The following is an 18,088-nucleotide window of genomic DNA, read 5'->3' on the forward strand; positions in this document are numbered from 1 at the left end:
TGTTAACACACTGGTGAATGGGTTTGGGGGAACATGCAACCTCTTTAAAGTTGTGCATGAGGGGCTCCTGGGTGGCTGTCATTGGGCGCCTGCCTTCGGCTCAGGTCACGATCCCAGGGTCCTGGGATCGAGCCCCGCATCGGGCTCCCTGCTCCGCGGGAAGCCTGCTTCTCCCTCCCCCACTCCCCCTGCTTGTGTTCCTGCTCTCACTGGGTCTCTCTCTGTCAAATAAATAAATAAAATCTTAAAAAAAAATAAAGTTGTGCACGATATTTGTGTGTCCGGGGTGGGGTGGACACGTGCATCTGCTCCTTATTTTGGAGAGGGTCTGATGCTTTCATTAGATTCTCTGAAGAATATGTGCCCCAAATGAGAAGACGAGGTCCCCGGAGAAAACGCTGAGGCTCAAGCATGTGCTGGACACAGAAGAAAAATCCAGAATCGGCCAAGTGCCGGTGCAGGTGAACTCAGGGCAGCTTTTCCCTGAAAACACTGCAGCCCTGGGGTTGTGGGGGCAGGTAAAGCTTGGGCGCACATGCCGTGGCCTCGTCTGGGGCCTCTGGTGCCTCAGGGCTGTGGGATGGTGTGGAGAGGCTCTCCTCCGGAACACCGCGGTCTCAATATCAGCTAATGCGTACCCACTCATTGCCCGAGAGCTTCCCTCTCTTTGTTGTGACTGGTTCACAGAGAACAAGTCACATGCACCTCATGAATATTCTGCACTTTTAGAAACGATAAATTGATCTAATTATTACCCAACTTCAACGCCATGGTGATAAACAGATTACCATATTTATGCCGACACATTAGAGACAGGATTTATTTGCTTTTGTTCTCTAGAAGAGGCATTTTTTTCTTCTCTGAATTAGAATGATACACAAAACCCATTGGCCTGTGGGATTACATCTTGTTCCTGTGTATTTTGGGGTGTGGCTGGGGAAACAGACAGAGAAGGCAAAACCCCACTAGGTGGGGAGGGTGGAGGAGGGGAGTTGGCCGGATTCTGTGCTGAGAGGAAAGAGACCAAATGAAGGGCCGTCTGTCTGCCAACTGCAGGGTTTTCCTCTCTGTCAACAGTGTGTTAACTTGCTGTGCACAGAAAAAATGTAAATTGATCATAATTAAGAGACACAAATTGGACGCTGAGAATTAACAGGAAAATTAATGAGTTTGTCAGTATTTTTGTATTGGCAGACACAGCTTATTAGTTCACAGGCGCTGTGGGGAGGGTCACGATCTGGGTCTGTGAAAAGTCAGGTTTCCTGAGGCCAGCCAGGCGGTCCCTGAAGGCAAGCGGTAGCTGACATCCCGCGGCTGAGCGGTCCCTCGTCCCCGCGGGCAGGGACATGACTCCCGGGACTCACACCTCACCCACATTCTATGCTGACTTATATTAGGGGAGAGAGGGAGGCAGTGGATGGGTAGGACCCTCGTGCAGTGACATTTCTCCCTGGGGGGGGGGAAGGGGAGGCGCCAGATGATGTCAGGAGAGTGAACGGTGATGCTGCCCCACCTCTCCCACCTCAAGGTGTGGCCTCCCCAAAATGGCTCCTTTAGGACATGCGCCCACTCCGGCCAAGAGCATTCATGCTCTTGGTCACAGCCCTGGGGTGTGGCGGGTCTATGCTAGTGTCCAGGTCTGGCCAGTGGCTCCACTTACTTTTATGAAGCTTGGGGTGCTTCACAGCACCTAGCTGCAAACTGATGGCTCTCCAGAACGGGTAGCAAATCCTGGCTGTCTCAATCTGCCTCCAGAAGGTTCTACTTAGTGGAACAGGCATCTCTTAAGGACATGGAGGGATAAAGAATACACACATACACCACTGTTATTCAGCAACATTGCATGATACAAAACCAATATACAAAAATCAGTTGCATTTCTTTTTTCTTTTTTAAAGATTTATTTATCTGACAGAGAGAAAGAGAGAGAGAGCAGGGGGAGCAGCAGAGGCAGAGGGAGAAGCAGACTCCCCGCTGAGCAGGGAGCCCGATGCGGGGCTGGATGCTAGATCACAGGATTATGACCTGAGCCGAAGGCAGATGCTTCACCGACTGAGCCACCCAGGTGCCCCAATCAGTTGCATTTCTATACTAATAATGAACAATCTGAAAAGGCAATTAAGAAAACAATTTCATTTACAATCACATCAGAAAGAATAAAATACTTAGGACTAAGCTTAATGATGGAGAGAAAGGCTAGTACACTGAATTCTACAAAACACTGGTAAAGGGAATTTAGGAAGAGTCATAAATACATGGAAAGACATCCCATGTTCATGGAGTGGAAGACTTAATAATAGTGTTGAGATGACCACACCACCCAAAGTGATCTCCAGGTTCAATGCAATCCCTATGATTATCAAAGGTGTTTTTTCCAGAGATAGAAAACTCTAGCCTAAAATTCACATGGAATCTCAAGGGGCCCCAAATAGCCAAAACAATCTTGAAAAAGAACAAAGCTGGAGGATTTACACTTCCTGATCTCATACCTTCTATGAAGCTACAGTAATGAAAACAGTGTGGGCCTGGCATAAGGACAGACATACAGACGAATGGAATAGAACAGAGAGCCCCGAAATAAATCCTCACATATGCGGTCAGATGATTCTCAACAAGGGTGCCAAGATCAGTCAATGGGGAAAGGACAGTCTTTTCAACATACGATCCTGGGATAACTGAATATCCACACACAGACAATGAAATTAGAATCTTACCTTACACCGTATATAAAAATTAACTCAAAGTGGATCAAAGACCTAAATGTAAGAGTTGTAAAGAACTATGAAATTCTCGGGAGAAAACATTAGGGAAAAATCTTATGATACTGGTTTGGCAATTATTTCCTGGATATGACACCAAATGCATCAGCAACAAAGGAAAACATAAATAAGTTGGACTCCATCAAAATGTAAACCATTTGTGCATCAAAGAACAGTAGTGAGATAGAGACAAGGCAGGCAGGCCACAAAATGGGAGAAAACACTGTAAAATCACTTCTCTGATAAGGGATTAATATCCAGAATATATAAAGAACTCTTATAATCCAATGACAAAACCAGATAATCCAATTCCCTAATGGACAATGACTTCAACGGGCATTTCCCTGAAAAAGAGAATGGCCCATGAGCAGGTGAAAAGATGCTCAAAAGCATTCAACACCAGGGAAATGTAAACTGAAAGCACACGAGACATTTGCCGCCATCAGGATGCCTACCACAGAAGATAACAGCTTCAGGGTGGATGTGGGGGCCGTGGCTCCTCTGTGCAGGGCTGGTGGGATGCAGGGTGGTGCGGCCCCCATGGACAGCAGACCAGCATTTCCTCGAGAAGTCACACTCAGAGTTACTGTCGGACCTGGCAATCCTACCCCCCAAGAGGCAGGAACACAGGTGTCCACACAGGATTCCGTGCACGGTGTCCAGGGCAGCACTATTCACAATAGCCCAGACGTTCATCAACAGATGGCGGGCAAACAAAACGTGGCTTATCCATATAGCGGAATGCTGTTTAGCCTGAAGAGTGGTATGGGTGCCCGACGCTGCGAATAACTTAATGCCACTGAATCGTACACTTAAAAATGGCTAAAATGATGAATTTTATGTTATGCATATTTTACCACAATAAAAAAATATATTTTCATGGACAGAGTCAATGACCTCCTAAAGTGTGAGTCAGCTGACAGGTGTTTCTAAAACCCAGTAATCCTGAGAACAGGTGACTATCACCATGAAGAAAGAGAATATCAAACCAGGAAAATGATGTTCTTGATATTCTCAAAGCAGAGAAGAGGAAACAAGGAAGAAAATAATAAATTCAACTAGAATCAAACGACCTAAACCAGAACATTTAATGTCCATAAAGTGTTCTTAAAACAGAGACTTTCAAATACAAGGTTATATTACTTTACAAAAATATATAACAACTTCAAACTATACAGTTTATTAAATTTAACAGAATGTCCATTTTCAATTTTTACAAGAATCAGAAAAACAGGATCACGGTGTAGTAATCTGAGACATAAGCAATTTCCGATAATTGAAAATGTTCCATTTTATCCCAGTTTCTCAAAGTCGCAGACTGCATGTTGCTCATTGTGTACAACACACAAATAAATAACACGGCAGAGATATTTTCAAAGTTCCTGGGATTCAGGTTACAAAGAAACTTTAGGCAATTCTATCTTCTTTGTACAAATCACGTCTCTGCCGATCGCATGTTTGCCTTTTTATATTTTCTTGCTAAATGTTGGCTCTTCTCAGATGCGCCTATTTATTCACTGTGTTTCTCCGGAAGGATGTGTGTGATCCAGTAGTTAAAGAAAGCTGAGAGCACTCTGGCGTGGTCTGGAAAACAAACACACAACATAAAACAAAAAATAAAATTGAACAGGAAAGCCCGCAGACAAAAACTATAGATGTTTTCACAGCCATTAGCCGTTGGCTCACATCTCTGGTGCAGGAGCGAGAGTGGTCGCGGCCCGCGGCAGTTACAGGCTGCAGCACACGGCTAAATTCTGGGTGTCGGTACTTCCCTCGGGTGAGAGCCCGCGGTCTGCAGGCTCTGTCAGAGCTTCAGAATACCCGTGGCGGAATCGCGCGACCACCGGCGCTCAGGGGAAGGGCACACTGAAACCCAGTGCAGGCACAGGTGTGCGCGCTGGGGACAGAGCGCTCGGGGTCCGCGGCGGAACCCCTCCCTCCGCGGGGGCGCGGGGGCCCCGGGCAGGCACACGTAGGAGAAGCCCTAGCGCACCGTGGTGCCTGCAGCCGGCCTTGGCTCCACCCGCCCCTCGTCGGCCTCCGGGGCCTGTGCAGCTTCCAGTGCGGATGCCTCTCCCCAGTCGCTGGGCCTCCTAACCGCTCGGACACCCGTCACAGCGGCCTCGGGGCCGAGTCGGAGACCCGGCTGCCCTCGGGAGCTGCCGGCTGGGCCAGCACGCTCTGCAGCCGGGTCAGATGCAGCCGGCTCCGCTGGGAGGCCCACCCCACTGCCCGCTCGGAACAGAGGCCCAGGGCTAAGGCCGGTCCGGATGCGCCCTGCTGCCCCGGCCAGCGGCCTGACCCCGCGCTCCCTCAGCAGGCATCAAAGAGGGTTGCGTGACAACATGCAGTAGACAGCAGCGTAACTGCCGGTACCGTCAGCGCCTGTGTTCGGGAACCGTAAGCGGTCAGCGAGGTGAGCCCCTTTCCTGGGCACCAGCTTGGTCCTAGCTCCGTAAACACGCACCCGTGAAGAGACCCACTAAGGTGCGGCCAGGAAAGGGCCGAGCGTCAGGAATGGTAATGACTGAGCGGCGGGGAGGGACCCTCTGCGGTTCCCAAGTGCTGTGGTCCTGGCCGCGACGCCCGCCCCTGCGCCGCACCCAGGACAAGCGTGCGTCAGACACACAGTCTGAGGACAGGGCTTCAGGGCTGGCAACATGCTTTTTGTCTACAAAACAGCTTTAAATAGAACAACTCTGAATGCATATCCTACATGCACTAAAAGGGAACCCATTTTTAAGAAAAGTGCTTCATATGTAAGTTTTAGTTCTACCAAGTGCTGAAAGTAAGTGTGCTTGTAGACAAAACTTGCCCAGTGACCTGAACGTAAGAAGCTGAGAGAAACATTCCTGCTAAATCCCCAACTGCTGCTGAGGGCTCTGCCGACACATTTTAGAGCAACGCAGAAGAAGGACCTCAGTGTGAGGAACACAGCACAAATCTTGAAAATTTTAAATGACTTATTTTTACCTTATAAAAACTTTATATTTGTTTAATTTAATAAAACTGGCTTTCTGCAATTTGAGCTGAAACTTTATGGAAATTTAAGTCGGCTCCATCTAGCACGACCACCAGCAAGCTTCTCAGGAAGTCCTGGCCGCCCGAGCCCGCTGAGCCGAGCTCCTCCTGAGAAGGGCTCGGGGTGCCTCAGCTTCTCCTGTGCTGTGCCTTCCTGCATGCTCGCCTCCAGGCTCCCCCGCGCCGCCTCCTGCAGTGGCCCCTGGACGGGTCTCTGCTATCCTCTACCCTCTCTGCTCTGCGAAGGTGGCCCCTGGTGACCTTCCCCATCCTGAGTCCCACCCTGGGGGACTGGGGTCCCTCTCCCTGGACTGCCCCTCCGAGCATCACAGCTCAGAACCGGCTGCTGGGCTCTTCCAGAGGCTCAGGCCCCATGCCTGCTCAGCTGGCCTTCCTGTGGCTTCCACCTGCACAGCCTCCCTGAACCTCCCACACCTCCGGACCACCTCTCTCACCATAAGCAAAGGCCCCGGCCTTCTGCTCCTGACCCTTCACTCTGGTCTGAACTTCACAGCCGGGGGTCTTGCTTGTGTCTGGGAGCAGAAGCCCATAGCCATGGCACGACTCCACACTTGGGCCGACACCACCGCCAGGTCGCCCTCCATCCACCTGTGCGTGCCCACGATCCGCTCCCACCATGCGACACCCACCACACTCCATCCCAGTGCATTTGCTCCTGGCTGCAAGAGTATCCCCTCCCTGTGGGTTTTCCTTCTCCGCAGACTCCGATCTAGCGTGCACACAGCGGGGTTCAGCTCTCAATCTTGTCACCCATCTCCCCACCGGGACACAAGGCTCCTGTCCAGCGTGCACATGGCGGGGGTCAGCTAGATCTCCAGTCACCCCACCGGCACACGAGCACCCAAGGGCAGGGCTTTGTCTGCCCTGTTCTCTGAGAATCCAGCAGCTGAGGACAGAAGGCGGCTCAGGCAGACGCCCAGTGAAGCTCAACAAACACGCTGATTCAGGACCTCTGGGACTTCAGCTCGGTGACTGGCCTCCCCAACTGGAGAATGAAGTGTTGACGGTCCCTGTCACTCCCCTGCTCATCACCCCAGCACCACATTGGGATGGCCTTACTGTCCTTTCACCTGATTTGATACCGTGTTAGTCTTGACTTTTCAGCTGCACCATGCGGTTTCTGGGTGGACACAGTTATTACGGTCACTTTGACATTCCCTCGGAGAAGTCTGCAGAACCCCTCCATTCATTCAGCTGAAAAGGTGCCACGGGCCTGGTGTGGGTCAGGCATGGGGCTCTGCAGTGGTTCTCTAGGAAAAGCCCTGATTTTCTGATACTTGGTGTCTGCACACTCCCGTGGCCTGATATTCCCCCCAAAGCCCATTTCAAGCTACTGACATGAAGTCAGCACCCCGGTGCTGGGAGGACTGGAGCATGGTTGGCCCCAGCACCTGACAGTTTGTGTGGAATCGGCACCCAAGAAAGGTTGGTACACAAGAGAAAAGTCATCTTGTAATTCACGTCTCCCCAAGATATTTAGCAGGCAGAAAGAGTCACCCTCCTACCAGTAGAGCAGAGAAGGAAGAGCAGAAGGGGTAACATTTAAACTGATGACATCTGGCCCAGACAGCTCAGCGTCTGGAAGATCGGGCGGCACAGGTCCTTCCACGCCCGTCATGTGAGTCCTGCTTACAGCAAGCACATTCCCGTGTCCACAAGCACACGCGCGTCCCTGATGTGCTGCACCCCGACCTCGGAGGCAAACCCCAGTGGCCCAGTACGTACCGGGCGGCATGGTGCAACATGCTGGGAGCCTCTCCAGGGCGTGCTGCAGGCTCTCGGTGTCTCGCACAAGTAACAGCGTTTTCATGTGATGCACAAGGCGCACATCGGAGGGGGACATGCTGTGAGCCTCGAGGTGCTGGAACAGCTCCTGACTGGCTTCCACAGACACAGCAGAGTCTGCATCCTTGGAGGCACCTAAGCAAAGCCAGGGTCCCAGAGAAACACATGTTTATGTTTCTTTCTGTCAGCTTAAGGTAAGCTTCCAATCTAACGCGTCTCTACTCAGAATGAGCTATTTGGGATAGAGGAAGCCACCAGGAGAGGCCCCTGGAGCAGAATGTGAACCGTCAGCAACGAACTAGGACTCACTGAAGCCACTGGACGCCTGCCTCTGTCTGGGCCTCCATCTCCTGCAACGCCTTCCAGAAATGCCGCTAGGAGTCACAGGTTGTGGCAGGGCCACGGACATGGCCCAGCTCTGCAGACCGGCCTCAGGTGCCCTGGCCCCGTTCCTACTCAACGGCAAGTGCTTTGGCTGTGCTGTTGTTCTCTGCATTAATCCCGCTTGGAGTTCATACAGCATTTTGAGTGTATGACTTGATGGCCTTTCCCGACTTTGAAGAACTCGCAACTATTACCTCTGCACACAGGCTCCAGCGCCCCAACCTGGACCCCACGTGCACGCATGTCAGACCCGTTCCCGTCCCCCTGGCACCCGCGAGCCCCCGTCTGCAGGTTCTATCCTGCCTGTTTCCCGGCCACTGATCTCTCTCATGCTGAACCTGACCTGCGGCTTAGACTCAGCACTGAGTTCTTAATTTCAGTTATTATATTTCTCAAAATTTCCATTTGACTGTCTTAATAGATTGAGGCTATCTGGTGAAATTCTCTAATTTTTCACCCTATTTTTTTGAGCACCTTAATCATACCTCTTTCAACACCTTCTGATAACATCAGTGTCTCCATTGTACGTTCTTCTCGTGGTTTTGCCTGCTAAGTTGGAGTGTGTGAGTATGGAAACTGGCGGTGGTCTGGGCCAACCCACCCCTGCAGGGACTGAGCTGACACAGGGTGGGCTCAGCCTCCTCCACCCACCCCTGCTCCAAGTGTGTGGCCCTCTGGGATGTCAACCTTGTCAGCACCCCAAAACTGCTGAGAGGTCCACCATGTTGTTGAAGCTCCTTGCTTCTCCCTACCTTGCACCCCACAGGTTGGCATCTGGCAAAGGTTCTGAGAGACCCACAGGCCTGTACTGCGGCCGAAGCTGCACTGGTGGGTGAGCTTCCCAGGGCTTGGCCGGCCCTCCCCTGCACCCCGCTCCAGCGCCCACATGCATGGCTGGCAGACGTCCCCGGGGAAAGGAGGCCGTGGAGTTATGGCTCAGTCCTCATGTGGTGTCACCTCCCCTGGGGTCTGCCCTCTTGGGCGCTTTTCTGCAGAACCTCCTAGACTCACATGCGATGGATCCTGTATTGAGGTCTTTCTGAGGCTCCTTCTGCTCTGCCGCGTATTAGCTATGTGTTTCTACGAGCCTCATTTGGCTATTAAGTTTGTTTTCACTCTGTTAAGACAAAGCGCTGATAGACGTGCTAAAGGGGAAAGGGTTAAACTGATCTATTAACAATGGCATTTTCACACCCTTGTGTAAATCACTTCCTTACCGCCCAAATTATCACAGAGCCAATATTTCTCAGTCTTATTCATAAGGTCAAATTCTTGCTCATGTTGGGATACACTAAACCCACCCCAGCCCCAGAATCCACAAGGAATGTTGTCAGAATGGGCAGTGGTTCATCCTGAGCACGTTTGTCCTTGGTGTGAACATGGTGGCTCAACCCAGCACCTGCTCCTTCCTGATCCTGAGGTCAGCCGTCAGTAAACCTCAACACAAACGTAAGCAATTACCATCCGTTAGAATAAATATGCTTCCCTTTTTCATCTCCTGTGTCAATATAGAGAGTTGCTCAAAGATGCTCACTGAAAATCTTAAATCCGCAAGTTACGTGTGGGAAGTAAAATACAGTATGTCTTAGAGGGGATGGCTGTGCTTACACTTTTACTTCCCAATTAGCTCATGAGAACGAGCCTGAGTTCATCAGACCTGCAGTCTGGACTGACCTTCCCCGTGGAAATGGAGCTGAGAATACCAACAGCCTCTGAAATCGGGTTCAAGGAGTAAGGATGCAAAGACCAGCCGCGTGAGGAGCCACATCCTCGAGCAGAAGCCACTCTGCATCCGGCTGGACAGAGTTTAAATATTCTCATCTTTGCCTCAAAACTAATGACTTATTTTGACTACTGAATATTTTAGTGTTTTATATTTTAAACATTTAAATATTTTATTTTTGCTTACTTTTCCAAATAAGTGGATGCCATTATTCAAAAGAATGGTAAAAAACATACCATCATAAAAATAAATTTCTTGTGTTGACTTCAGAAAGCTTAGGATATCATCTGCCTTTTCACTGGTACTTTTAATGTCTTCCTCATTGGCGTCTGCACCGTCCTCCCCGTGGTCCGCGGCGTCCTCCCCGTGGTCCGCGGCGTCCTCCGCGTGGTCCGCGGCCTCCTCCCCGTGGTCCGCGGCCTCCTCCCCATCACTCTCTCTCAGGGCTTCTCGCTCGCTGTCGCCCTCCTCGGGCTGGTACATGAAGTTGCGGCCAGAGGCTGTGGTCAGTAAGCCGGCAGCTTTCTTCCTCTTCATCTGCTGCTTCTTCTTCAGTTTCCTCTTTTTATTTTTACTGATTGTGGAGCCATCTGTGGGCCGTAGCTGCAGTTTTTCTTGTGAAAGACTCTGCTGTTTCTTTAATTCTGCTTGTTCTGCATGATTGTTATTGGAATTTTTAAAACTTTTCTTGGATTTATGCTTTCTTGCTCTTCTTCTCTTTGGTTGATCATGAAGATCCTCATCTACAAAAACAAAAATTCAAATACAACCGTTTTCTGTACAGTGGAACCATAAGAAACATATTAGGTTAAGTTTTCCACTGGAATCTTGCAGATTCAGTAGAAAAGGAACGTAAAATATTTACTTCAGTGATTCTCAACTTTATCTCAAGTAACTATGTGATCGAGGAACCTGGGACTTGCCCTTACCTAAATGAGCGGCGGACGCGCTCTTCCAGAGAGGCCTGCCCGGAGATGGATACACGCACATTCACTGTTGCTACAACCGTGACAAATGGTGAGATTTCAGGATTTTAGAGCTGTTGCAATTTTATTGGAAGTAAAATTTCAGGCCTGCAGCCTTGGGGAAAACACATTAACTCCTTTTTAAAATTTTACTTTGGTGCCTTCTAAGAGTTACTCGGATGTGAGAATAAGTCATAACTCGTGGCGCCTTGCCCGTGTGAACCAGCATGAGGTCACATTTTGAAATGAAGATGGAGCTTGGGCTCGCGGTCAGCAGCAATGGGTTGGCTGTGGACGCGGCGTCAGGGGCTGTGGTGCTCACCCTGAAGCCCCAGCGTTGAACACGGGACAACAGTGAAGGCTCTGAGGCTGTTGCTGCATCAGTTAAGGGGCTGCCTCTGTCTCTATTTCTGTGTCTGTGTCCCCGTCTGTCTCTCAGTCTGTCTCTGTGTCTCTGTCTCTGTGTCTCTGTCTCAGTCTGTGTCTCTCTCAGTCTCTCTGTGTCTTTGTCTCTCTCAGCCTCTCTATGTCTGTCTCTGTGTCTCTGTCTCTATGTCTCTCTGTCCCTCTCTCTGTGTGTCTCACTCTGTCTCTGTTTCTTTCCATCTCTCTGTCTCTATTTCTTTCCACCTCTGTCTCTCTCCTTCTCTCCGTCTGTCTCTATGTCCCTGTCTCTGTCTCTCTCCGTCTCTGTGTCTCCGTCTCTCTCCATCTCTGTCTCTCCATCTCTATGTCCCTCTCTCTGTCTCTCTCCGTCTCTGTCGCTGTCTCTGTCCGTCTCGGCGTCTCTGTCTCAGGACCCTCACACGGTCCCTGGGCAGCAACCCCACAAGGGCGGGCTGTCTCCACTGCGAGCCTGTGAGCACCTGCTGGGTGGGCTGGAGGGACGGACACACGGACACGCGGAGGTGGAAGGCAGGTGGAGAGAAAGGAAACCCGTGTGCCGATGGCAAGTTCCCGGTTTACCGCGGCCTGACCGACAAGTCCACCGTAACTTCGGGCGCGCCGAGTCCGCCTGGGCGCGTGAAACACCGCGCGCAGCCGCCCTCACGCAGGGAGCACCGCGCACGCTCGGCCCGCTTGTTCTGGGGCGCACGGACCCCACTTGCTGCCACAGCCTGCGTGCGGCGCGGCCCCCCATCTGCACCCGCGCTCCTCCAGCCCCAGCACCTGGGCTCCGTGCAAACGCCACTGCTCCGCCTCCCGGGCACAGACGTGGTGCTGCCTCCACGGCTGTCCCCAAGCCCCGCCAACAGGAAGGGCTCGCACCTGGAGGGCCACCGCCAGTGCGTGGCGCCGTCTGCAGTCCACACTGGACGCCGAGCCCTATTGAGAACGGAGTTATCAGGGGCTGCGCCGTCAGCGTGCGGGAAGGCGGCGTGCAGCCGAGGATCTGCGGGCCTGCCGCCTGGTTCGCTGCACCTTCTGCGCAGGCACGATCCCGGTCCAGTGCGGGGCCACCAGCCCGAGTGCGATCCCGTGGGTCTAGCACCAGCCCCACAGGGGCGCAGGCCACATTTGTGCGAGCTGTGCGCGAGCCCTGCCCACCCCGCCCCCCAGGGTGGCCCACAGGTTCCAGCCTACACGCCGGGAAGAGCAGCCCCTCTCTGACAGCCTGGCCCATGCGGGGTCGCTGCGGCTCAGTCTGGGGCCGCAGTGCGCACGCGGGGCTCAGACCCGGGAGGCGGCGGGAAGGACCAGCCGAAAGGGCTCAGATCTGCAGCTGTCTCTGTCTTCATTCTGTAAGCTCCCTGCCCTTTGAAAACAAGGCGCTTCTACAATGAAAAGTACCTTAAATGCTAATTTTCTGTGACTTCTGCTACCCTGACCTTGCATCTCACAAGAGAAGCTGGGTTGCCGCTCCTCGAAGGGACTTTGTCCAAACATGCACTCCTCCATTGACTCCAGAACGTTCCGCCCTTCACTGGCCCACTACACACCTGCAATCTTGCCTTCTTCAAACCCTCATGCACAATGAGAGCTATGGGAACATTTATATTAGGGAGCCAGTGGTCTATTTATAATCTGAGAAGCACACTAATTTTGAAAAGCTGCCACCCCCAAAACATACCTTTCAGGCACGCTAATTTTAAAAATAATCACAATTTGTCAAAGTTCTCTCAGCTACTATTTGGCACCTACATTCTGATGAACTGCTATAGTAGAAATAGATACCAAAAATAGCCATAGTCTTGTTCCAATTATCACGGCTGTACCATGTTGAATTAAAAAAAAAGCTAAGTATTTTAAAGGAAATGTGAGTTTTATTCTAGATGCAAAGCTAAGACTACAAATGCATGTGATAATTACCCTTCGGCTCTCAGGGTCCTCTAGATGCTAAATACAAAGTAGTAAGCTTATAGTTAGTGTTGATCTAAACCATACACATGGCAGGCCTGTTAAAATATGAAGAGATGAGGTGCTTCAAATTACTTTCTTTTGTTTTTAAAGATTTTTTATTTGAGGGAGAGCGACAGAGGGAGAGGGAGAAGCAGACTCCCCACTGAGCAGGGAGCCCGATGCGGGACTCGATCCCAGGACCCTGAGATCATGACCCGAGCCAAAGGCTGATGCTTCACCGACTGAGCCGCCCAGGCGCCCCTCGTACTACTTCCGTAGTCTGTTGTTTGCCTCAAATTCAGGACAGTATTGGCCAGTGACCAGTGCCAACTGCACACATTCGGCAAAGTGAAAATGGGGTGCAGGTTTTGTCAGGATGTGGTTGCCTGGCTCTCGGGACTGCCCTCCCCACCCAGAGACTGAGGGGACAGGGGCACGTCCGCAGCCCAGCCTGCATATTGCGCAGAGGGGACTTTAGGAGTTCCCTGTAACTTTAAAAAATGGATTTGCTCACTCTTTTTTTTTTTTAATTGGTTCTGGATACTAGAGCAGAAATTTCCAAAGAGAGCAAGAAGGGGAAGCAGCCGCGACAGCTGGCCACAGGGAAGAGGTCTGCCTGGGCTTCGCTTCAGTTCCAAGCTATCATTTTAATCCCAAATAACATCCAAAGATGCACGGGACCTTCATGTCATAGAAAGGGCGCCAGGCTTCAAACCCTACAATCTGGGGGCGCCTGGGTGGCTCAGTCAGTTAGTGTCAGACTCTTGGTTTCAGCTCAGGTCATGATCTCATGGGATCGAGCTCCATGTTGGGCTCCGTGCTGAGCGGGGAGTCTGCTTGAGAGCCTCTCCGCTCCCTCTCCCTTTCTCTCTCTCTCTCTGACTCTTCCTCTCAAAAACAAAAACAAAACACTACAATCTAGATAATAAATTCCTCATGACTGCAAGTCTGTCTGCCTGACAGCGATCAGATCACTTTGTTCTGATAAGATGTTCTGATCTGCTGCCACACTAAATATCTACTTCACAGGAACATAACAAATACGCGGTCCACATACACAACCTAATAATCTTCAGCCTCATTACTTCCTGCCTTCTCTTCTGAAACAGGTTTTGGTACTGAAATCATCTCCCAGTTCTCTAGTTAGTTCTGAATAGGCTTGAGTTCTCTGTCTTTGGAAAATGAAACTTTAGTCTTGAAAACTGAGAAACAGGCACTTGGTGGAAGGATAATTAGGTGGTGCCTTGCCCACAAAAACACTCGGATATGGACTTCTCGACACAATTCATATTTAGAATAATTCTCTGTGATAACTTTCAATAAAATGACCAATAAAATGGTGAAAGTTTTGAATTAATAAAATAAATGGCTTAATATATGGCAATAAAATCCCAAGTCCCTTAGATATAATGTTAAAACCATGACACAACTCATTAAAGTTAAATTATGGGCAATAAATAAAAAAAGTTAAAGAATGGGCAATCAGGAAAGTAATTAAAATAGTGTAAGTAAGGAAGAGACACAGAAATTATTCAATAAATACTGAGCTACAGAAGGTTTGCGTGGAGTAAACACGTCCTCCAAGAACAAGACACAGACCAGGGACGAGGGGGGAAGTCGCAGGCCGAGCGGGCAGGCTGTGTGCTGGGCAGGTGCGTCTGTGTCCCAGACCCCCTGAGGACCCCCTGAGCTGGAGATCTGGGGACGCCGGGCACCCGCCTCTCGCCTCTCACCTCCAGGAAAGACGTGAAGCAAGGAACAGGGAGGGTGTGGATGGCCAGGGTGGACACGCCAACCCTCTCCTGACGTGGCCCCGACCTGTGTGGTGGAGGCGGCCTCACACACGGTGCACGGTCCCTCCATGTCCACCAGACCTGCAGCCCTGGCGGCCTCTGAACACACATCTGCATAGTTGTTTGGGGCACCCGAGCTCTGATTTTGCTTGTGTGAACCCATTCTCTGCAGTTAGGATGGGCTCCACAGCAGCTTCTAAATGGGCCGACCGGTAACCAGACACCGAGCGCGCCAAGTCTGCTCCCAGGATTGCGAGCAGCCACCCCGCCTTTCTGCGGTCCCGTGACATCCCGCATCGCCACGGGGCTTAGAGACTATTTCCCCTATTTGTGTCCTAAGGATAACATCCTGATGCAACTTAGCTTGAAAATTTCAGTCAATACAGACCCAGACATGGTTCAACATTTCTTTTGAAAAACAGTAACATGTGTTAGTAATTAGATCTGATATGTAGGCAACACTGTCAATATAAAGATCCATTTATTTTAAGTGTTAACATTTCAGAACAACCTATAGACCATATATGTCCCTTGGGCAATGCCTGCATGCAAACGAACGTAACTTTTATAAGCAGAACAGAACGTAGCTGTTTGGCTGGGTTACGTGCAGAACTCCTAGTAATGTAGAATAATTTATAAAAATATGGTGAAGTGATAAATCTGACCCTTTACAACACTTTTCACATGAACACACCAGACCTTCTCATGATTCTTCATTCTCTGTGCCTAAAACTAAATTGTTCCTCTTGTTTACGAGCTGCCTTCACTTACTGCCAAGCCCAGCTCAGACCTGCCAGCTTCCTTTGTCCCCAGGGCTCTCCTTCTGCTAGAAACGCACAGCACGGGAGGAGAAGACCTGTTACCGGCTTTAATCTGCGAGCTCTAAGGGCTACGTTTCAGCCACTTGTTTCTCCAATGTTTGACATACTACGTTCTCAATAAAAAGCTCGCATTTCAGATCCAGCCAGCTACAGAAAATGACACTGTGCAGAGCTCCTCATGCTCTGAAGTTCACAGCAAATGATGCTTATTTCTCTTCTCCACAAATAGGCACCAACTGTCTTTTGGGGCCGGAAGTATAGCGACATGCGGTCCACTAAGATCTCGGGATCCTCAGAGTTACTCTGTGGTATTCACACAACCAAAAAGGCACCCTCTTATGTGGGGCTTTTCTCTCCCTATCAGACTGATTGGGGTGAATCTAGAGGAGATCCGGGTTCCTTGACTGTTTCCTAATGGGAGTTCCTTGCATTACCAGTGAGTTCATGTAGGGTCTCCTGGATGGCTGGGACCCTGGTGGCTTTGGGAAGCTCTCAGAGATGCCACCAGTGACGAGAATGGCCTGGAGGACACCGGGCGTGAGGCCTCCTTCATGAGGTCTGCCGGCCAGAAGTAGAGACCCACCACTGCACCAACAGTGTAGAGGGTTCCCCTCTCTCCACATCCTTGCCAACATCTGGCTCATTCGCGGACACTTCCTACTTCACGATGACTGGTTTTGGGTAAACTCGTGTTCTTGAGAGGCTCTGATGACACAGAGATTCAGAATGGGTCTGAGTTTGGGAATGCAGTGAGACTTCTGTGCAGAATTCACAGGGTTCTGGCACTACCTCATTATTTCAGGGTATGGCAGAGACTTAGCAAAATCCTTAATTCCACATTACCATTTTTATACTGTGTCTACAGCCAATGGTGGCAGGAACCACACACCCCTGTCCCATGTTCACACTATTTCTCATTCCCTATTTCTCGGCTAATTTACAAGAAGGTGCAAACTGCCCTGGAGAAGAATTTGTGAAATCCCATGTGAAACCATGGGTCACTGGTAACCAAATCTGTGTCCATGTGATGATGGGAAAATGGGTTATGTGGAGCCACAGAGTGCCCTTCTGGAGGGGCCCGCCAGCCACACCTGGGAGAACATGGTCCGTGCACCTGTCACCTCCCTGATGCCATCAGAAAGCACCACAAGATGCTCTTGGTATCACTGGCCATCTTTGGTGCTCGGTCGGGCTAGGCTGTGAGGATGAGATGGAGAAAGCAGCCTCGGATGTGCACCTGTCTGCAGTGACCGTGGGCCGAGTGAAGGGCAGCCCCGCTGGGCTCGGCCCCTGTCCCATCCTGGCCTCCATGCTCTTGGAACACCTGGTCTGCTGAACAGCCTGCCCCCCACCATCAGCGTCGTGTTTGCGTACCCCACCCCCTCACTGGCCTGTGAGCCTGTGGTGCACGTCACTGACTCGCTGTGGGACAGAGGACGGGTCAGAGACGCTGCATCAGAATTATTTTCATTAATCTTCTCTACCCATTGTCACTTTATAGGACAATTAGTTCAAGGAAATCTAAATGCATTCACCCTTAAAACTGGGAGAGAATTCAGAAAACCGTCTATTCAAACCCCTCATTATACAGAGAGAAAAATGCAGCCCAAACAGGTCAGGAGTCTGGCAGATCACGTGGATGAGATGGAGTAAGCACTCGGGTCTCAGACTCCCTGCACACTTCTCTTCCACTTCACCTGGCACCTCCCACCATCCGCCGCCAGGTGATGTACCTTTTTGTCCGGTGACGCTGATGGAGTCCCGTCATGAAAGCTCGGGGCACAGTCAGGGGAGACTGTGCACCTGCCGTGCTGTGAACCTGTGAGCCCTGCACAGATGCTCCTTTTGGACCCAGCCCTGTGACCTGGTGCATTGAGAACTAGCGTGAGCCTGCTCGGCAGAGAGTCTGCTCAGGTGCCATCGAGGACGTGCGGCCCCGAAGCCTGCAGCTCAGGGAGGTTGGGGCCCTCCTTGGCAACACTTCGGCACATACTGTGGGGGCTGCTACCTTGGCATTTCATGGGAACCCTTCTGGATGGGGGTGCTTCTCAGTATGATTACTGCAGCTTCTGCATGAGCCCTTCCCTCCATGGCATCTCTCCCCAGCTCTACACAGCGGGCAACCCACCCATGACTCATCGTGTAGCTGAAAACCTGGACCCTCTACCAACCCCTCCCTATTTCTCCCAACCACTAGCAACCACTTTCCTATGCTCTGTTTCTAGGGCTTTGCCTTCTGTGTTTAGATTCCACATATATGACACAATGCGGGATTCAACATTCCCCCTCAGACTTATTTCATGTAGCATAATACCCTCGAAGTCCATCAACGTCGTGGCAAATGCAGAACTTCTCTCTTCCTCATGGCTCAACCATATTCCGTTGTATGTACACAATACGGTCTTTGTCCATTCACCCTTTGATGGACATGTAGGGTTGTTCCATGTTTCAGCTACTGTCAATAGCACACAATGAA

At 50.8% G+C, this 18,088-nt stretch overlaps 1 protein-coding gene across 1 annotated transcript in view; it reads right to left on the bottom strand.

Annotated features, from left to right (window-relative positions):
- Window positions 1–1,915: 1,915 nt before the first annotated feature.
- ERICH1 (glutamate rich 1) overlaps window positions 1,916–18,088 on the bottom strand; it is a 55,206-nt gene continuing 39,033 nt past the window's right edge. Inside the window, exons 4-6 of the mRNA XM_028099762.2 lie at window positions 9,930–10,436; window positions 7,527–7,721; window positions 1,916–4,343 (exon numbers count right to left, since the gene is read on the bottom strand). Of these exons, the coding sequence (XP_027955563.1) occupies window positions 4,270–4,343; window positions 7,527–7,721; window positions 9,930–10,436 (776 nt within the window). The 3' untranslated portion in view covers window positions 1,916–4,269. The remainder of the gene's footprint in view (window positions 4,344–7,526; window positions 7,722–9,929; window positions 10,437–18,088) is intronic.

This window comes from Eumetopias jubatus, unplaced genomic scaffold (assembly GCF_037043125.1).
Source record: "Eumetopias jubatus isolate StellerSeaLion01/CBP00866 unplaced genomic scaffold, mEumJub1_p1.0 scaffold_2, whole genome shotgun sequence".
In the NCBI taxonomy this organism is placed as follows: domain Eukaryota; kingdom Metazoa; phylum Chordata; class Mammalia; order Carnivora; family Otariidae; genus Eumetopias; species Eumetopias jubatus.